The following is a 23,057-nucleotide window of genomic DNA, read 5'->3' on the forward strand; positions in this document are numbered from 1 at the left end:
AAACATCCTTAATGAAGCATAAAATGTTACAACACTTTTGACTTTTGAAACAAAATAAAAAATTATAAAATTGCAACAGTTTTGATGCCGGCCCTGCACAATTGCAAATCAATTACGAATGCCAACTGATCGTAGAAAAAATCACCTTCAGTAGGTCGGAATCAGCTGCTTTTTGGGGTAATGTTATTGTTTATGTTTAGTATTAAGTTACGGATGAGCCGAAGAAAATGCACTCGCGTTGAGGTCCATTTGATGACTGAACATGTTAGAAAAACTACGTATCTATCACAATCGAAAATCCCAAGATCGTAAACTGAAGTGGACCTAATGTGGTCCATGACGTCGAGTATTATGTTATTTTAAATAGAAAAGAAATTATAACGACAACGGAATAGTTAGAAGCGGTGCATAAACAACCCCGGTCACCCAGTGTTTGGCAAAGGTTTTGTAACATAACGTATTAGTCTACGAAAACAAATGTATTTATTATGGTTGTAAAAGTTGAGACAAGATGCAGACCTACTTTGACCAACCACGTGTGTTAAACTGCTCATTCCGACGTTAGTTTTGCCTGGCAGGGCTCATTAACCCCACATTGAGTAATACAAGGGTGTGTCCAGAAGAACCAATTTTGGTTACTTTGCTTTCATTAAATGTAAAAAGCTAAATATTGATATAACCTCGTATAATTGCACTGCTGAAAGTGACTGGAATAAATACATATAATGTCGTACAGGTTGGAGGGACTGTCCGCCCACCAGCATTACTGGCTGGTGGGAATGAAACACCCAAAAGTTTTAAAAGGTTTAAAGTTTCTAACAAGTTGTTCAGCTTTGGATTGTTGTGGAATTTACTTGTTTGTTAGTGTTACTTTATTTATTTAGTGGTCATTTCATAAAAGACTTTTATAATAAGGACAATTAGTAGTGTGATAGTGCATTCTAGTAGGGTTCTTATTCAACCGTCAGTTGGTGGTGAGGTACATTACCAATGTCTATCGTATAATTCGAAATATTCCCGGTATCTGGGCTAAAATTCGCAGCAACTGGGTACGCCGCTGTCAGTGTTGCATTGAAGCGAATGGCGGACAATTTCAACTTTTTTTATAAAAGCTATGCTTTTCTTTTTCACTTTTACCTTTTTTTTAAAGGTGGAAGTGCATTCGGCTTCTTCCTGATAGGTACTTGTTACATCCACCGTAGATCAGCTGAGCGACGTTAGTCGCCTAGATCCAGGCCCGTAATGAAACAAATTGTACGTTCAAATTTACAAAGACGATTTGCGAGCTCAATTGTCACTAAATTGAAAAATTGTATAACACTTTTTTGTTGTATTTTGTGTCAGGAAGTCATGTTTTTTTTTAATTATTATAAATGGGACACCCTGTATAGTGTTTCTGGAATAAGTTAGCACGCTTGCAAGAGGTGATAAAGCACAATAAAACAGGAAAATTAAGTGTCTGTTTGTATGTCTAAAAGTTCACTGTTACTAATAGGAATTAATAATTGCATTCATGATGTTGGGGTTGTGTACGAATTTTCAGTTTTGGTTTAAAAAACAGTATTAGATCTGATCTTGTTATAGTTATTGGGGGGAAATTTGATAAACACAAGGGCTTCCTAATATTGGCAGGTATGTATACAATTATAAATATTGTCCGTTAATTTGAAGATCAGTGAAAATGTTACGTTGGAGAGAACGATAGAAGTGCCTAATTTCAATTATATTTCAGAGCAGTAAACAATAAACTGTTGTATAAGTTAAATAAACGTGTCTGTTAAGGGAAATAAAAGCGATTAAATGCATTATAAGACTTTCTCCCTTTCTTGATTGGCAGTATCACTTTTCGATCTTTCTGTTTCTTTCCAGATGTTATTAGCTGAAATGCGTTCTTTCCTGTCTATAACAAGCGAACCGAGCCGGTTGAGAAGCAAATTAATCGAATCACGAGGGTCGAAAACAGCTGACGCTCTTCCTATCTTTGATAACAATATCAGTAGATCGAGAACTTTCTCTAAAACTGGGTTATTTTGGGAGAAAATCACTTGTGAAACGGTCTGTGAGAAACTCGACGCACAAAATTTTAGACATTTTAAAAGTTTTGCGATAAATGGTAGAGGAAAAAAAACAAAAGGGAGCAAAAAAATAGGAAAAGATCGTATAAATAATTTATGTATAATAAATATATAATTGCTAATAAAAACGATGAAAGGATATCGATGTTTACATTCCATTAAAATAGCAAAATAAAAAGCAATGAACTAATAAATGCCCACAAATTCCGAATTTAGGGAGCAGCTTAGAAATGACAAGCGAAAAGCAAACATATTTCTTTAAAGGGAATCCTAATAGGCATTGAATGAACACTTTCTACATAAATGACGAATTTAAGGATGTTTACGCAGTTAAATGGTTGCAAATCATTAGTGATTTAGACCACGATCGTGCCAAAATTTAATAGATGGTATTGTAGAATGAAAATTGTAGCATAATGTGACTGCTTGATAAAACAAAAATGGTTTCGACGAATAATTTGTTTATGCATTTTTTATGAGAGGCCGTTGTTTTGCATTTCGAATTCAAAATTATGATTAAAAATATCCATGAAATCAAGAATATTGATCGAAAGTAAATCAAAAGGTAATACTTGATGAAGGGGTAATGGCGTCAGAATTTTTAACCACCTACTTTTAGAATCTTTAGATATATATATAGAGTATCGCAAACCCGTCATTTTCACTCCGAGACGACGCGGCAAATTTAAAATGTGTAGTGGTGTCACGAAATTGAATTCAGTGCTGATATACGGGATTGTAAACCATTTTCAATAATCCAAAATACCACGTATTCCATTGCTCTATATACCTAGGGACTTTACCTACTTCGAATATCTTATTCCTAGATGAGTCACATTTTGAAAAATGCAACTTTTGATCGTTTTATGAGCATAACTACGTGAAAAAAGTAATGAAACCACTAAGAGAGTAGTAATTTTGCTTTAAAATTCCAGCCCGTTACTAATATTGGTGAGTGGGCAGTTCCTGTGACCTACACACAAGTGCCGGAGGGTAAGGTGGAAGAAAATTTTTGAATAAGCGGGGATGGGTCCGGAATCGAACCGGTGTCCATCCGATTGCTAGTCCAAATGATTGGAGTTTAGACCAGGAGTTCCCAAATTGTTTGGGCTAACTGATCCACCTATTCCTGGCGGAACTCCATCTGGACAATAAAAAATAAATTAACAGTCATTTCATTTTTATGATCACTGATTCCTCTTTGTTTGCACTCTCAGAACTCTTGGGACACTAATGTTCCGCGCAACACCAATTAGGAATCACTGTTTTGGACTATAAAGGTCGGTAAAGAATCTCAGGATTCATAGTTCCTTGTACTTCATGTGGTGATACTTTCAAAAAGATTGAAAATTGTATTTTTTGAGTTTTGAAGGATATACTAAAATTGTGACCTGCTGTGGAAATTCTCAGTCACAATTTAAGTCGAGAATAACTATCCTTTTGTTATTTCTGTTCAATGCTAGATTTTATTGACCTGTGAATTGAGGTTGAAAAGCCTGTTACCATTTTTTTACGGTACATATACTTTTTATACGATAGAAAATTGGTCCATTGATACGTTGTTGAGCTGCCCTAATTTATTGTTTTCTTGTGATAATATTGTCAGCAACAAAAAGTTAATGGTGGTTAGTATCATGTCAAAATCGTTAGACGTGTATCGTGTTTTTGATCTCGTTAGTAAACACTACCAGGTGCTAATGCAAATAAGTAATAACCTCGATAATAACCGTGGTTTATGTTACAGAACATTCAACATGCTAGCTCGACTTTATTCATTTTATTATGATGTGTACTTAATACCAGACTGCTTTATTGTAATTTAAATATAAACATTATCTCGGTGAAATGGTAATATTGAAAGTTGCGGAACCATAATACAATAATTCATCTAAAGACCTTTTAAAATTATATTGTTTAACCAAAATTTAATATTTGCTAAATTAGATAAGTGTTTTGTAAATTTATCCAGTTAGTTTATAAACAAGTTAAGTTTGGATACAACGATAATAGTAACACGTGTACGTTTGAATATGTGAAAACAAAGGAGTTGACGTCATTCGGTTTTAGGTCATCAATCTTTGAAGTACATACAATAAACTAAGGCACCTGGTACCGAGGAAGAACAACGATTAAGTTTGTTGATTGATCCATTCCATGGCAATTTCTATAAAAAAGGAAACGCTGCGACTGCAAACTAATATGTACGTGTACACGTGTTTTCAAAATTAAATTAGATTCGGTAATATTAAAAGTCTATCGTCTCCTCCATTGCTGAACAACAAACGAACTTAACTTGGTTTACTTTTAAATATGGGAGCAGCTTTTGCTTAGAAAAAAATTTTGGTTAAAAAGCTTGACATTGGAATGCGTCAAATAGGAGGAGCCTAAAAAACATGGCAGATGTGGTGTTCGGATGGGGTTAGCTTTGTAAGGGCTCGTATCAGGTATCTTAACCTATCTTGGGATACTTGTAAACTGTCTTTGAATTATGTAAGCTGTCTCTGAATTATATGAGCTGTCTTTGCATTATGTGAGCAGTCTCACTTAGAAACGAAAAATTACAACTTAAATTAACTTGAATATTTAAAAAAAGGGGTCCGTTCCTAAATATTATGGATGACATGGGGTGGCTCTGGCAGACACAATAGTCTAATATTTCACCGTCTGACCCATTTCCGAGTGAAAGTAAACATTTATGAAACAATAAAATTAAAGAAAACACCACAAATGGCGCAGTAAACGCCATCTGTAGTACGATGCTACATTTTAGGATTACGTATGCTCCAACAAGGTTTGTGTTCTGTCGAAGCTGCCTGCGACGCGCTGATGAGACCCAAAAAGATCGAAATCGCGATCCGCGCCTGGCAGTTTCGACAGAATACAGACCACTTGGAATTATTTTATTCAATAAAATTAAACTCTTTGAGTCCTTGATCGACATGCACATCACAATACATGACTTTATGGCAGCCTTCTTGCTGTCAACCTTGACCAATTTGTGTACACATTTTGTATTTTATCTTGAGATTTATTACAGTGCAATCTATAACACTATTTTTACGCATAGGAACAAAAGAAACTCTTCTCGAAATCGAAACAAAAGAACTTTGTTTTTATTTTGTTTATTTAGTCGTCCACTCTATTGATTATGAAAATTACAGCCGGACCAGTTGGTGTGGGTCAAGTTCCTAGCTCGAAGATGAGCTGGACTTCAATGATTTACCTTAACACAGAATAACTATCGTCCAATGTGCATTTATAGGCATTACAATTTAAGGGGCCATATCTCATTAGTTCAGCTGCATTTACTGTTAGCAAACTTCATATTTAAAAAATGATTTAGATATAAGTGGCAATGGTATATTGACAGCGAGGACACTCAAACCCATTTAGGCGAAAATTTGCTACAGGTAGATTCCTAACTTTAATATACAGTGTTTATACAGTTTAATAAACATGTGTGAAAGTGACCCCCAATTTTTGAATAACGTAATCACAGATGACAAGTCATGGATCTTTCAGTATGATCCCGAAACAAAGAGGCAATCTTCCGAGTGGCACACGCCGGCGTCTCCTCGCCCAAAAAAGGGAAGAATGAGCAAATCCAAAGTGAAAACGATGCTCATTGTCTTTTTTGACATGAAAGGCATCGTCCACCATGAATTTATTCCTCCTGGACAAACCGTCAACGCCAAGTTTTACGTGGAAGTGCTCAAGAGACTAAAAAGAAGGGTCAATCGGGTCCGACAAGACATCGCAGCCGACTGGAAGTTGCACCACGACAACGCCCCGGTTCACACCGCCTTTCTTGTAGACAGCTACCTGACCAAGGCCGGCATCCCAAAGCTTCCGCAGCCGCCCTACAGCCCAGATGTGGCCCCTCGGACTTTTTTTTGTTTGCTCGTCTGAAAAGGCCGATGAAAGGCAAGCATTATGAGACGACAGAGGGGATCCAAGCAGCATGCACCGCGGCTCTTAAGGCTATTCCGGAGAATGCCTTCCGTGACGCGTTCAATGCTTGGAAATCGCGCTGGCAGCGCTGCATCGACGCAGAAGGAGCCTATTTTGAAAGTTTTTAAAGAATTGTAACGATTGGCTCAATAATTTTTTTTTAAATCGACTCAGTTCTATTACTTTCCGGACAAACCCTGTAGTTATCGAAATGAATAGGTTTTAATTCCAGAAATCGCCTATTCCTTTCATACATGCTTCCCCCTGGTACACACTTCTCAAAATTTTCAAATATAAATTGTATGTATATATATATAAAGTAGTTAATTTTCATCGGGTAATTCCAGAGGCAGGTCTCCAAAGCGTTCAGGCTTCAAGGAAACTTTTTTCGTAACTGTTGGCCACACTGCTGCGTTTGTAATTACTTACCTCAGACTCATACAAACCCTCGTTTATACCCTGCTGGGAGGCTCCATCTGGGCTTGGTCATAGTTGATAATGAAGTTACCGCTAAGTGTGAAAATCGCCTAGTTATTTGGTTTTTGAAAGCAAAAGGCGTTAAACCTATCAACATGTTTCAATAAATGACCGATGTTAATAACGTCTGCAAGTGGTATACACGGCGTCTGCAGTTAGTCTAAAAAAAGTAGGGGATGATAAGACTGATAATCACCCATCCACCCTACAGTTCGCGCTTGGCACTCTGTGACCACCACTTGTTTTTCGAGTTGAACGAACATTTGACTGGAACGAGCGTCAAAAACAAAAAAAGGAATATTAAGAAAAACAACAGAAAAGAGACGAAGAAGTAAGATGGAGAGACCTGCATGAAAAAAATAGAGAAGGGAAACGATGACTTGAAGGACAAATTTATAAACCTAGAAAAAAGGATGAAACAGGCCCTGAAAGTCTAAGCTTCTTGACATTTTCTACAGAAGAATGAAATAAAATAATCACATTTGTTTAAAACAAAAAAGGAATATGTCAAGGTTAACTGAAGGAGTAACGATAAATTTTATTGTTATGGTGGCTTGAAGGGCTGACCTAGAAACACTTTTAGTGAAAGGCTCTCTTTTACGAACCTTCTAATGTTTGTCCTGTAGATGCAGCGGTAAGTGGATCCACACTTGACTTTAAGAGGGAGTTGTCGTTTGCTTCAAATAACGTTTGTCCAGCGCCGTACTTCGCCTGCATCCCATTCTCCTGGAACAACAAAATAAAATATTTATACAATTTTATTTTAAAATAAATGAAATTTACGTTTTTATCGTTCGATTATATCCGTAATGATAATGCGTTAAGGGATTTGATACTTTTAAATTTATTGTTAATATTTCATCAACTTAGATAAGTACTTGAAATAGACGCTTGATCCTGATCTTTGAAGGATAACGCACACATAACTTCCTTAACTTGAGCCTCCTAAATTACGCCTGAGTCGGAAAAAAATCGAGTTAGGATATTTCTGCTTTTCCGTTAAACTTTTTGAATTGAAGACATCGCTTCTACGTACTTTATTGTCATTAGGCCCACCGCTAATAACCTTTAGAAACTACGATCACGATGTCAAGCGTTATGAGTACTTCGCCTGTGTTGTCCTTTTCTACCGTAGCCTTATGATCCTAACCTAACTGCTTTTTGTTCAGATTATGATGGTAATACATAGTTCCACTTAAAATATGTAATTTTTGATTACTTATCGCTACAGTTGATTTTCCCGAAGAAGATAAATAAAAGGTTTATAGCATACAACTCGCACTCGAATCTGGATTTATAGAAAAATTCGAGTTAGAGAAATCAAGAAGTTCGAGTTAAAAAGTTTCGAATTAATGTAATCCAATATGTAAGTAAGTAATAGGGATGTAAAGCAAAGGATAGCGCAGGGTCGAGTCGCTTTCGATAAAAAGAAGTCGCTTATATGCCCGCGAACGGTTAATTTAGAAATCCGAAAATAGTTGTTACAGGTGTATGTTTGGAGCACGGCGCTGTACGGGTGCGAAACATGGACAGTGGGCGCGGTGGAAAAGAAAAGTTAGAAGCGTTCGAAATGTGGTGTTACATGCGAATGATGAGGATACCGTGGATAGAGAGGGTTAGAAATGGAGAGGTATTAGAAAGAATAGGAGAACAGAGGAAGTCAATACGAAATAGGCGAGATAGGTTGGTAGGACACCTTCTTAGGTCTGAAGGTCTAGTTAGAGACATATTAGAGGCAGAAACGGAAGTTAGGAGGGGGTAGAGGTAGCTCAGGATAGGAAAGAGAGGAGGCGCGTGTCCAGTCAGTCTTAGGACTGACGACCTTATGATGATGATGAATATGTATGCCAAGTGTTTTGGCGTTGATTAAGTTTTTTATATAAACTATTATCAACGGGGTGTACTAAGTACCACATGAAATAAGACACGTAATTGTAGTGATTGTAGAAATAACTATATTTAATTTAACTTAAATTTAATCCACTATAAACTAACTTTAAAACTACAAATACCGATTAATTAAAAATGATGATAAAAATCAATAGGAATGAATTAGGATAATCGTGATTGTCTTATGGAGATGATGTTTTCTCCAGCGAGTCTATAATAGCACTGGTTTAAAATTTTATAAAATCTATGAAATTACTATATCTAACTATAATGTAAAAACATAATATTATCCTACCCCCAGGTAGGCGGTCATTGGACCTACAAGAATGCAGCCGAGGGGAATTTTACCAATAAAACTGTAATAAACTGTACGTGACGAACATAATAGGACACTTTACAATTTGTTTACAATTCTACCCGACTACCCCGTGTACCTAACACCAAGTGAACAAAAAATATTCGAAAAAATATACGAGAACTTTATTTTAACGTACGTATTACACTCTTTCGTGACTTGAACTTATCTCAGACCACTCTTTTTATCTTCCCGTGGTTTAGCGAAAGCGTTGGAAGCGCTTAAAAAGTTGAGAACCCTGTAGCGAATAAAAAGAATGTTGAAAGCAATCGTTATAGAAGATCCGTCCGTGTAACTTGTATCGACGGCTTGTTTTCTAAGTTTATCGAACAGATCGTAACGTTATTCTCTGAGGCAACTAATGCACAATAAATTTGCAAGCTTTGAGTAATGGTACTTGTGAAAATTGAACGAAGCCTGTCGTCGAGAAGAAAATCTATTGTAGTGGATTTCAGTATCGTAGGCGTTATGTAACAATTTCTGGGAAACCTCTTACTATTATTATGTGCGACTGTCTACAGTAATAGAACAGGCATGTAGAGTATAGTTGAAGAGATATTTTAATACAGGGGTGGCTCATGGGTATTTTATTTTACAACAGTAGGCGCAATGAGGGAGTAATGAAAGAAGGAGAAAGTACATAATGTTTTTATTTTTAGAGAAAGTTTAACGGGTTCATCTTCGTTGTTTTTTTATATTAAGAAGGTTGACACAATAAGGTAGCCAACAGGCCGTGTGGGGGAAGCTTCTGTTTAAAGTGTTAGTAACGTCGCATTTTCTTTTTTAATTAAAAACGAAGTTCTCATAAAAAAAATATATGCTCAGATTTTCATCAAAATATCTGTATCACATCAGTCCTGTCATACCTCCATACAGTTTTCAGAACAATGCTAAGTTGTTTATTTAATATCTCTTAAATTATTTTAATGTACTTGTTATTTTCAAGCTTCTTAAATTAATCTTTTTTATTAATTTCTATGTATATATAATACGTAGGCAATGTCTAATGATTTAATTTTTATCCTTGATTTTGTTTGTTATTAATCGGCCCTCTAATTAGCAACAGCAGATGATAAAGTAAACAATTAGTAGAGGGCAGAAAACGAATACGAATAATATTGTATAATCATGGAGATTATGTGTAGAGATAAGTCTACCATCATGAGTGCACAATCGATGTTATGTGACTTGATTCAAGACAATTTTATCGATTAATTATTATTTATTAATATAAATCTTAATAGATGTTAAAAGATCTTCCCCTAAATTTACAACAATGTGCGAGATCGTTATGGTGTCTAAATTATGCTATGTAATGCATTATGAAAAGTAATGGTGAACAAATGGGCACTGATTTTTAAAAGTATAACAATAAGTGTGTCATGATTTGGAAATATTCAGGATAAAAATGAGTTGAATTTAAAGTAAATGTAAAATCGTGCAAACCTGGTGTTTACCCTTCTAGTGTTATCACTAACACTAGAGTAGTTCAAGTGATGTGAGTTAAAAAACTGTTTGTTACTTTTTAATTATTTAATGACAAACTAACGAATATATAAATAAATGCAGAAATTACTGTATAAAATGTTAATATAAAAAATGATTGAAAAGTAATATGAAATGCTGAACGAATAAAATGTTTGAATAATAATGATATAAATGTTTGATGGAAGTTATATGAATTCTCTCTATGAATCTTAAAACTACTATATTTATGTATTTACTCACAATAGGTAGGCAGTACCTACTTATTTATCTATATGGGGGTGAAAACTAGCCCCTTGCTTCTAAACTTGTTGTTGTTCATGTTGTTGACCCAGAGGGTACAATTTTATTACAGTGCTATGTATGTCTATAATGGTCTTTTCAAATTGAACGTGCTTTAACAATAGAGAAATGTTTTCAAAGAATCTTATGACTTAAGTATACCTGATAAATTTAATAACTGAATAAAACTTAATGTAGAAAATACTACAAATGGCGCGGTAAACGCCATCTGCTGTTTACCGCGCCATTTGTAGTATTTTCTAAAACGCGCTGTTAAGACAGCAGGTAAAAGTTGGTCTGTGTTCTGTCGGGCTGTCTGCGACACGCTGATGAGATCCAAAATTATCGAAATCGCGATCCGCGTTTGGCAGTTTCGACAGAATACAAACCACTTCGAATTATTTTATTCTATTAAAACTTAATGTGTTTACTTTTATACTATGATGCTATTTAATAATGTGGACAAGACAGTAAATATGATATGCTTTTTTATTTTTATTCACTATATAAAGAAATTTAGGATACTATTTTGCCTGAATTTGTTTTTTAAAGTTGTACCTTTTCAGTTTAATTTAAAATTTCTTACTTCTAAGTCTCGCCAGAGTAATTTTGAAGAACGAAAAACATCCTTTTTTTGGTTAGTTCCAAACAGAACGCAAAAGCATTGATGGCGTAAACAAAGTAAATAATAAGTACAATTGGTAGCTTACATTGTTAAAATGAGCCTTTGTTATTTTTAATCTACAGCTCTATTATTACAGTCCTTTCTTCGATGGTATCTCTCTTATCTCTCTCTAACAAAGTCCACTAAACAGTGCTCATTTAGAAAATTAGGTTTCATTCAAAGTTTCGTGAAAAGAAATCATCAAAAGAAATTTTCTGAAGATATGAATGTAGATGTAGGCATTAATTATTTAAATATAATTCTTCCAATAAAAAATTCTTTTGGAAAGTATTCAGCTACATATATAAGCAAATGAATATTTGAAAGATTGGCATTGTTCCAAAATTTGTAATAAGTAAAGATGACGACTTATTATTCTAGTAATTTTCTCCAATATAAATGCAGAAATGCATCGCTACCGTTTTCTTCATTACTCAGTCGAATCGATATTAATTTTGACACAAGAACCAATCTCCATTAATGAACGACTACCTTTGAATTTCAGCCTTGTCTTAGGGGAAGTAATTATTCCTTTGAAAAATTAAAAACCATTCTGAATAGTCGTAAGCTATGAAAATTCGAAGATGTGCTAAGTAACAAAAAGATTGTAAAATTTCATGATTCGTTTCGATCTTTAGGACAATAGTTTAAAAAAAACAAAAATAATTTGATTGAGATTAATTATTATATCTGTATTGGCATCTAGCAAGGAGGAGTTAGAGATAGCTTTAAATAAAACGAATGCGGTATTGACTGTATGAAAATAAATAAAAGTAAAACAAAAATACTGATTTGCAAGAGAAGAAAAAGTAGGGGAAGAGCGAATATAAAGATACGAGACGAAAAATTAGAAGAAGTGGCAGATTTTAGGTATCTAGGAAGTTAGATAGAGTCAGGACGGAAGGAGTACTACTAGGGATATAAAGCAGAGGATAGCATAGGGTCGAGTCGCTTTCAATAAAATGAAGTCACTGCTATGCTCGCAAACAGTTGATTTGAAAATTCGTGAAAGGTTGTTAAAGGTGAATCTTTGGAGCGCGGCGCTGTACGGGCGCAAAACATGGATAGTGAACGCGGCGGAATAGAAAAGGTTAGAAGCGTTCGACGAATGATGAGGATACCGTGGATAGAGAAGGTCAGAAATGAAGAGGTATTAGAAAGAATAAGAAATAGGCGAGATAGGTTAGTAGGGCACCTTCTCAGGCATGAAGGTCTAGTCAGACATATTACGGGGCAGAAACGGAAGTTAGTAGGGGTAGAGGTAGACCTAGATTAGATTACTGTTCGCAAACAGTTAAGGATGTGGGTTGCTCTAGGTGGCATGGCCTACAGGTCTAGACCATTGCTTAGCATTCGGGAGGACGTCGGTTCGATTCCGGGTCCGTCTGCCCTGGTCCAAGTTTTTCTGTGGTTTCCTTGGATCACTTAGGCAAATGCTGAGGCAGTAATATTCCATAGATAATTTTTCATTCTCTTCTGTCTTCATTTCGTCCGTCTCATCGTTCTCTCCCGAACCACCACCCACCCATTCCCACGATTCCTGAAAGCAGGCTGAACAGGGCTTTCCGCCCTACCTTCCGGCGTAGTCCGGAGGGACTGCCCGCCCACCAGCATTACTGGCTGGTGGGAATTAAACACCAAAAAGGTTTTTTTTTCTAGGTTTTGTGGAAATGCGAAGACTAGCTCAGGATAGGAAAGAGCGGAGGTGCGTGTCCAACCAGTCTTAGGACTGACGACCTTATGATGATGATAGGAAATAAGAGTACTTTAAGAGACTTATTAAATTTTTTAACAAAAGATATGTACCTAAGGAAAATGGCGTCACTGTTCGAAAAAAAGTTCTACCTTGTTATTATTTATTTATTGGATTTAATACTTTAATAAGGGTACCATATATCATAAAACTTCTATTTTGTGGTGTATCACTACCTTCTCTAAGAGACTTTATAGTAATCGTAAGTACAGAAATTTCTTATTGCACGCAAGAAGACTAGAAATTACATGGGTTGCTTAACGTTGTCGATGGTCTGCTGCGCAGTAGGGTAGTGCGCATCAGCTTTGAGGCGCAATAAGGGGATTTTGGAATATTTGGTGTTTGACAACTGATAATACCGAAATTTATGCGCACTTGTTCATCCCGCAGGGGACCCTTGTATTATTTACTCGTTCCGTTCTAAAATTTCTGTAGTCTTCTTGATTGTACCTACGTTTGCGTGTAGTGTGAGATTCTTGATATTTAAATTCAATTCGAATTTTGACGGTTCCATTATTATTTTTTTAGTAGTCGATTTAGGTGGGTGGTAATCGTATTACACGTAAGTGTATGGTTTAAAAAATGATCGCATTTAGAAAATATGTCACGAACATCGAGCCGTGGGTATACGTACAACGTCGTCGAGCAGGGATGGTCGGCAGTTTTGAAACGTGTCCTGTTCAAGTCTTTTGTTAACGAACAAGGAAACGCCGTCGCGCGTTATACGGCCCGTCCATTTTTCAATTTTGCCATGTCACCAGATATTACGTTGCTTGTCATCGTCGTATCCCCAGCGAACTGACAAATGGCACTTCGATTCATCGGAAAAGCAGATATGCGGGCTGTTTCAATACACCTATCCCTGACCTTCTTGGCCGGTAATAATAAGTATAAGAAGAGAGAAAATGGCTTTTAAAATTTTAAACAAAGCGCCTTAAAAACATGCTCAAGAATCTGATTCAACTATTTGCAGTTATAGGTTAATTAAATTTGAATTTACCAAAGAGAATCAGGAAAATTTTGTACTGTATCTAATACTATTGCTGCGCCTGCGACTTTATCCCCTTCAAATTAAATTTATCAATTTGTCAATTAATATTAGCACATCATCATCATAAGGTCGTCAGTCCTAAGAGTGGTTGGACACGCATCTCCACTGTTTCCCATCCTGAGCTAATCTTCGCATTTCCCCAAAACTAGAACGTTCCATCTCTTAACTTTTGTTTCTACCTCTAATAAGGCTCTTACCCTAGCCCTTCATGCCTGAGGTGTCCTACCAACCTATCTCGCCTATTTCCTATTGACTTATATAGTTATCTTAACATATAGCGTTCATATATCTTTTAAGAAACGTATGCGCTCGACTTTCTACATGTAAATCTTATTTACCGTTTTATAATATTGGTATAGATATACAATCTTTATGAACTTATTTGGAAACGTCAGCAAAACTAAAAATTAACGGTGATGCACGGTGGTATTGAAAAACAATTTAGTATTATTTTATAATATGTAGGTATTGGGAACTATCCTGGAAGCGTGCCTTACAAAACCATGTCGGAAAAGAGCTTACATTTTTAAAAATGTTACACATCACGCCAGAGAATTTCATCAGTCGCTCATTTAATTAAAAATGTGGAATAAACGGTGAAAAATGTGGTGGTAAATATCTCACATAAAAAAAAACCCGTGAAATAAATGTAGTATAGGTAATATTTATACCTAACGGTGGAAAAAATATTTTGTGGGTGTAAAGTAGGGTAAGGAAAAAAATGTAAACAAAAACAACAACATTTTTTTATAGTTATCGCCAAGCTGACAATTTCTAGTCTCAAATTCTTATATGTATATCACCTTTTTTTTGAAGTAAAGATCATACTTTTTTATTATAAATTCATTTTTGTATGGTAGATACGTACGTAATATTTAAAAATATTGGAATTACTATTTAAAAAATTGCATCGAAAGTGAAGAAATCATACGGACGAATTCGAAGGCAAAAGCGTATTAATATAAAAAAATAGTAGGACAATTATTAAATCTTAAAATGGAGAACTGTTTACGTCACTGTGATTATAAATTCTCAAAGGTATATAAAAAAAATAAATCCGGCCTAGGTACGGTTTTGTCAATTTTTTAGAAGGTTAGCAGGTTTATGTCGCGATGTTTAAAAAATATTCGCTTACTAATTTTGCAGTTATTACTCTTTTACTGGAAGAAGACGATGAGATGGAAAAGCAAAGGAAAACAAGAAAAGCGGGAAAATAAAATATTTTTCCATATTTTTTCATTTACATTACTGTCACTATAATTTTTTTGATTTAAATTGTGTAAACACTCATAAGTTTGTATTAAATGAATTAATTTTTTGTCCTTTTTACTTAACCCCTATTTTGCTGGGTACTAATGAATTGAATATATTCTTATTATCCAGCAATCACCAAACTGTTCTCTCCTGAAATATTGGTCACCGGCAGACGCCGGCTAACCGGGGCTAATGGAAACTAGCTTTTTGACGTGACAACGACTTATAATTCGATGGAGCCGGCTGCACGCACGAAAAAACATGACTCATGCGGCGTTACCTCGCTCTGAAGCGTTCCATTTAAGGCTTGAAGTGCAAGCGAGAACGTGGAACGAGCGACAAAGAGGCACAATCGGCCTCCGCGTTCGGCAGCGTTCGACATCTGTCTCTCTCCTACTTGAGTGAGCGATGCGTCCGCGTGGACAGCTGCTATACAATAATACATTTCCATTTACCTCCTTCTCTATATCCATACAAAATATCTATCAAACAAATAAAATTAAAATTTTCTTTTGAAAAATGAAACCATTCCATCAGTATTTTCTTAAACCGACTTTACAGACAACCGATTTTTAAATGGAATAAGAGTTTGACGGACGTCTGACGACCGTCAACTTATGGGTTGTGACAATCTAACATACATACAGGACATGTTCAAATAAGTGAAATTTTATTTTTCAAGTTTTAAGATGTACCTATTATACGTACATTATACATATTGTATATACAGAGATGCAATACATTAATATTTCAAATTCTCATTCGTTACGGTTGTTTCAACATCTTAGAAATTAGATTGTGTTTACTGCGTACTTTATAAGGGAAGAAAAATACAAGTGTAGCAGCCAATAAAAGCAGTTTTTATTTTATTATTCTGTTTATTTTCCAGCTAGAAAGTTACTTTATGATCAGTATAAGATTTATGTACTTTTGACACACAAACATAAAAATTCTAATTTAGTTATTAAGCTTTCCAAGTTTATTCAATGAATATACGACCACCAATAAATATCAAATGAACCCTTTTGGCGATTAAATCTGCATAAACAAGTGCACAAAATGTAGGTACATTCATACATATGTAAATATAAACTAAATTTCATTATTGACTTTCTTTTAAATACCATAAGATCGCATGTAATTAACTATAAGATGAGGAGCCCACAAACTAAAATGTGTATTATTGTCAGATTACCAAAAAAAAAACACAAGAATGATCAGAAGGAAGCAATAAGCAGTTCCATAAAATGGATGTAGAGATTCTATTGTTGTGTATTTTAAGATGACTAACTATTAACTAATTGTAACACTCAATTTGAACAATTTATTTATACTCCTTATTACACTTGGCAGATGTAAGTTTTTAAACTGTCACTTCTACCACTGACTTTTATACATCGTCCCATGTAACGTGCAGGGTGCAACCATTATGCAATCAGGTTGCAAACAGGGAAATTACACCCTTCGCTAACATGGATATTAATAGACTAACTAAAAAAATTATTATTCTAGCTTTATCTTTCACGAATGACAACAAAGAAACGTTAAGTTACTCATAACAAAGTTTCCTAAGCAACTTGAGCAGCAGAATAAAAGGTTATTTTGGTAGAAACACTTAACAAAAGTAATTAGTGAAAAAATATAGGAAAGAAAATAAATTCAAACTCAAGTGGTATTTTAATAGAAAATTTTACTAATTAAAATGGAGACGCTATGGCGTTATGTGAGTAATTTTAATTTTTAATGGCAAGGGTTTATTCATGGAATATCACCATTTCTAATTTATTACTTTATACAAACTTCAAAATACGATGGAGCTGGAATGTCGATATTAGAAGGATTTAAGACAGGTCCTTTCTGACACACTTCCGGAATACCTTAAAATTCTGATTTGGTTTCATTTCAATTTTGTTTATAATATTATTCATTCAGTACCTAATGATATTTAGGCTTTACAAATAATTTTTACACGTCGCTAACTTAAAGTGATTTATAAGAGCGAACGCATTTCACAAAATAACTAAGTAATTAAGTTCCAAAAGACACTGATACTTTACATTAATTGTGTGAGTTAATTATTATTTAAAACTAAACATCAAGAAGTGTTTCCGAGTGTCTGATAAGAAGATAATCTTAATCAGGATATTGTTGAAAGGCCCCACCAATGGCCTTGGTGATTCTACCCTAGACAAAAATTTTCAGTCTCTTAGAGTCTTTCAGCGTCTTTGAGAGCGTCTCTCACAGTCTTAATCAGTCTCTCAGTTATTGCCTAGGTGTTTTTATAGATCTCTTACAGTCTCTGTATGAGAGACTCGAACGATAAAATTGTTAATTCAGAGTTTCGAGTCTCTTACAGAGAGATTGAATGAATAAAACTGAAAAATTGAGAGACTCGAGTCTCTCGTTTAGAAACGCTAAACAGTTTTTTTGACAGTCTCTTTCAGGGACACCAGAGAGACTCGGTGAGAGACGGAGACTCGAGTCTCGCTTTCAGAGACTCTGAGAGACTGAACATTTTTATCTCGGGTACTAAAGTGTATATTTATTACTACAATCGTTTGTATATGCTTAAATATGTATTTCAGAGTTTTAGTAAAGGAGTTCAACCTTTAATTACATATTACGTTTTAATACAACTTCCTTATATTTATTACAAGCGCAAAATTACAAATAAAACCTTTTAAATCAAGAATTAAATAAATTGTTTGGCTGGTAAATCCATAATCAATAAATAATCTATTGACGAAAAAATTGATTTGTTAATTGTTTGCGAATTTTCAAATTAATGTAATACAGGTTCTGTAAATCATAAAACATTTTCAACTAAATCCGAAACCGGCTTTATTTGAATGTTGTGGATATAAAGCCGAGAAAAGCGTAACATAATTCATGTTTTATGTCTTATCGAATCTTGAACGGATTCGGAAGGGTAGCTTCTTGGGGTGGATTTACTGAAGGACGTGCATTATCTGATGAAGTACGTTTCCAAGTTATCCTTGCAAAATTTCAAGATGTTCGTGAAAACGTTTGCATTTATGTGAACGCATCGAGGGAATAGGAGCTAAATGGACTCCCATATTTTAAAAGAATACGTCGCAAGAAAAATACCCATCGATTTCTTTTCTTTTTGTATTTAATGCTTACGAGACTCTGACTATGATAGAGTTGTAGCAATATGAATGAAGTTATTTTATAGTAAGTACAGGACCTACCCAAAATATAGAGTTGTTAATGTTATGAAATGTATTAGGTTTAGTTTCAAATAGATAGGGGGAATCCACTATAACCAAAGTCTTAAAATGATTATTGAAAAAAAAAGATGTTTGAGAAATACTTTTTGTGTAAAAAAAATTAAAAACAAATAGGAGAATTGTGTGGTGTGGAGTTAACCATAATATATTTACGGAAATTTACGAAGCAAAAGCTAGCGTGGTGCAAAACACACACAAATGTACTATAAAACACTCGTAGATGCATTATTTGATATTGATAAGTGTGTAATAGAGATTATATGTGTTATTGTATACATTTGCCTTCCGCAATCGACACACTTATCCGTGTTAAAAGTAAAACATATAGTTTATGGTGTGTAAAAAGGATCATAAAAAATGTTCAGTCTCAGAGTATCTGAAAGCGAGAATCGAGTTACCGTATCTCATCTAGTCTCTCTGGTGTCGCTTAGAGACTGTCAAAAAAACTGTTAAGCGTCTCTGAACGAGAGACTCGAGTCGTTCATAGAGAGATCCTCATTTCGTATTCAGTCTCTAAACGAGACACTCGAATCTCTCAATAAGTGGTGTCTCGATAGATATGGTTAACAGTTTTTAAGTTCAACATACGAGGGTGGATTGATAAGTTTCCGGCCTGACCAAGAAAAACAAGGTTTTTAAAAATTTTTTTTTTTTATTTCTCAACATAATCTCCTCCAAGGCTGATACATTTCTCATAGCGGTGTTCCAGTCTATTAATGCCATCTCTATAGACTGATTCGTCAAGCTCCTCAAAATAACCATTTACAGCTTCGATTACTTCTTCATTGTCCGCAAATCTCTTACCGCCAAGTCATTTTTTGAGATTAGGGAACAGAAAATAGTCACTCGGGGCTAGGTCTGGAGAGTAAGGAGGGTGCGGCATCAATTCAAACTTTAGATCGTTGATTTTAGCCGTCGCAACGATTGACGTGTGCGCTGGTGCGTTATCGTGATGAAACAAGATTTTTTTCTTCGCCAGATGAGGTCGTTTAATTTTCACCTCGTGGCTCAAACGTTGCAATAAGTCTGCGTAGTATTGACCAGTGATAGTATTACCCTTTGCAAGGTAATCAATGTATATAATACCTCTTGCATCCCAAAAAACAGTAGCCATAACCTTGTTCGCCGAAAAAATTGTTTTTGCCTTCTTTGGAGTTGGTTCCCCTGGTCCAATCCACTGTTTAGACTGTTCTTTGGTTTCAGGAGTGTAGTGGTGGACCCACGTTTCGTCAACGGTTACGAATCGATGCAAAAATTCGCTTGGATTACGCTTATACAATGACAAATTTGCGGTAGAAATGTTTTTTCGAATCAATTTTTGGTCGACTGTTAGCAAACGCGGCACCCATCTTGCACAGAGCTTTTCCATATGCAAATGTTGGTGCAAAATATGTTGCACACGTTCATATGACATCTTACAGGTCTCAGCTATCTCACGCACTTTCAATCTGCGGTCTCCCAGCACTATTTGATGAATTTTTTCGATCATATCTGGAGTTGTGACCTCAACGGGGCGTCCTGAGCGAGGCCCATCAGAGGTGCTCACACGACCCTTTTTAAACTCGGAAACCCACTGCTTAACGGTTGAATATGACGGGGAGGATGTCCCCAGTGTTGAGTCCATCTCTTTTTTAATTTCCTTCGGCGTTAACCCCTTCAAATAAAAGTATTTGATGACAGCACGATTTTCCTGCTTTTCCATTTTTACGAAAACCACAGAGGCGTCTTGTTCAGCGTGCTGTCAAACCTACACTAGCAAGGAGATCGGGCTGAAACTATAGCTACAAGCTATCCAAGGATGGTACTATAGAATGTCACCTCAAGGTAGGCCTAGTGGCGTCATCTCTTGGTTAGGCCGGAAACTTATCAATCCACCCTCGTATTTCAGAGATCCCAGTCTTTCTACGAGAAACTCGAGTCTCTCAATTTTCTCTGTGAGAGACTTGAATCTCTGAATTAACAATTTTATCGTTCGAGTCTCTCATACAGAAACTGTGAGAGATCTATAAAAACAACTAGGCAATAACTGAGAGACTGTGAAAGACTATGAGAGACGCTCTAAGAGACGTTGAAAGACTCTAAGAGACTGGAGAGAGACTGAAAATTTTTTTCTAGGGAATACTGCTATTTGTGTGATTATTTAGTGAACTATATTTATTTTAGCAAAAAATGTAAGTAAATTTGGCATGGGCCATCGTCTGGCTTAAAGTGTAAGCGCTTTGTCTTTTCTTTTAGTCCTAGAATTTAAATTTCTGCTAAATACAGAGCTAAGTATAAAGCAAAACACAGTGTAAAACAATCGGTGCGCCACAGAAATTCTGTCGATAGTGTGCTGCTTCACATTTTGCTCAGTTAGCAATGAAATAGGAACGTGTGATCGTTTGGTTCATTTTTCTTCGGTAAGGAATTTATGTTCGCAGCGCACCGTACGCTTTCGTTCAATGAGAATCTTCGAACGAGACGTATTACCGAAGTCGGTTCTGATCATTAAAATGAAATACTGGAAATGGGATTGTGAAAATTTAATGCTTACGTGAAAGAGTGATTGTTTCATTTAAGCAACAGTATAGATATTTTCTTTCGTTTAAATTCTCAGCGCAAACCACTCCTTCAAAATTCGTGTATGGATAAGCAAAAAAAAGAGGATACATCTTATTAACTCCCGTTGAATAACAAAACTTCGTTATGTAATTCTTGTGACAACTAAAGAATATCATATGCTCTAACAAATTAAATCATAAAACATCAATTGAAGTCTACATTTACAAATTTTGCGAATATAGTGGAATTCGTTTACTATGACTCCGATTAGATTAACCACCGCTTAATATGAAGTAATTGCAATGTTAAGTTTGGTTTTCATAGTAAATTCTCTATAAGAAAGTTTGGATATAATGACTCCGTTTAAAATGAGGTATAGTTTATTATGACCGATTCTCAAGAAATCATATCCGGTTATAGTGACTCAAATGATTAATAATAACATTTTCGCTCATTTTTCTGACCCTTCTTATGTATATTAATATTAAAATTCATCATTCTTTTTGCTTTTCTGTTAATAAATATATACAATTTGTAGTTTTTGTCTCTATTAAACTAAATAACTAACAAAAATAGAAAGTTATTTATTTTCTAAGACTATGCTTTGTACGACGCCCGCTTAGTATGACGTGTTTGTCATTTCCCTTCGAAGTCTTTATAAGCGGATTCTACTGTACCAACTTCGGGTCTAAAAGATGTTTTTCTCTCGCCTACCAATTCATCGTAAAGTTATTTTTATTGCGAAAAATTACAGAAAAAAGGAGCAGACATATAATACGTATTTCTTTTTGTTATTAGTTTTGATGCAATGCCTACGCACCGAATGCCTGTCACTTTTTTTCTCAACTTTTTCAATAAAAATAGCCTTACGATGCGTTGGTAGACGGGAACAAATCGACTGCCAATAAGCTTCTTTCAGATCTTTTCTTTTCTTTAAATTTTCGTATCATATAAGTGGTAGACGATAAGAAATTGTTCAAAAACAGCTGCAAAATAGGATCTCCACGCGTAATGCTTGATGGTAATAGCCTTAAAAACCAAAACATTTTTGACGCTTAAACAAAGAGACCTGCCGTTTTTTTTTATTATGGGCCTCTAGTTTAATATAAAATATCAAACATCAGATATTTGTCGACTTACCACTTTCTATAACAAATGTTTCCTTTTTTTATTTTTAACATAGGATTCAGACAGGAGTTTACTGAAGGTATGTAATAATGTTGGCAAGTCGAGAAACCTTTACTTTCTTACTTATGATATAAGAATGAAAATCCTGACTTATTTAAGGAGGTCAGGGTATCTACCAAAACAAGAATGACGAACTCCGAAAACAAAAACACTCACTATTAATTTTTTCCATCGTATGTAGATAGGTATAGCCAGTTTAAAATGTTATGGGCCTTTACGTGTGGACTTTATTGCATTTATATTGTACATAACGAAACCTTTGACATATGGCCTAGAAGTTTAGAATATTATTGTTTAACATTCAGAAGGATGCCGGCTCAATTCCAGATCCGTTAGCTCTGTGGTTTCCTTGTATCACTTAGGCAAATACTGGAGCTGTAATAATATCCACAAATTAATATTTACCCATGTAACCCTATCCACAACCCATCCATTCCCATGATACCTAAAAAAAGGTCAAAGAGGGCCTTTCGTCCTACTCTTCGACTTGGGAAGGACCGCTCGCCCACCAGCAAATTAAATGCCTAACAGAGGGCGTTCTCATACATGAACGGCTACTTGGGGACTTATTAGAAGCAGAAACATGAGTTAAATGGGGTAAAGTTAGTAATTATGAGGAAATGTAGGAAATGCAAGGTGATTATTAGCTGACAATGAGTGAAATTAGTCGGCCGCTTCACCACCCTAGCCTATTTTGAATCGCTTTTGATTGATGAGTGCCTATTTAAATAATTGCTAATTGATATACTAACAGATCGGTAGGTGTATGATTACAATTTTAACATTTTATTTGGATGCATTTACTAATACATATTGNAGTACCTGCGCTAACGCTGACGG

General features: G+C 35.2%; 1 protein-coding gene across 4 annotated transcripts in view; it reads right to left on the minus strand.

The window, feature by feature from the left end:
* LOC108744566 (5-hydroxytryptamine receptor-like) overlaps positions 1–23,057 on the minus strand; it is a 305,073-nt gene that overhangs the window by 57,532 nt on the left and 224,484 nt on the right. For all 4 annotated transcript variants that reach the window (XM_018480407.2, XM_018480409.2, XM_018480411.2 and 1 more), the window contains one exon: positions 7,109–7,229. In XM_018480407.2, coding sequence (XP_018335909.1) covers positions 7,109–7,229 — 121 coding nt within the window. The remainder of the gene's footprint in view (positions 1–7,108; positions 7,230–23,057) is intronic.

This window comes from Agrilus planipennis, unplaced genomic scaffold, assembly GCF_000699045.2.
Source record: "Agrilus planipennis isolate EAB-ADULT unplaced genomic scaffold, Apla_2.0 scaffold28, whole genome shotgun sequence".
Classification (NCBI taxonomy): Eukaryota; Metazoa; Arthropoda; class Insecta; order Coleoptera; family Buprestidae; genus Agrilus; species Agrilus planipennis.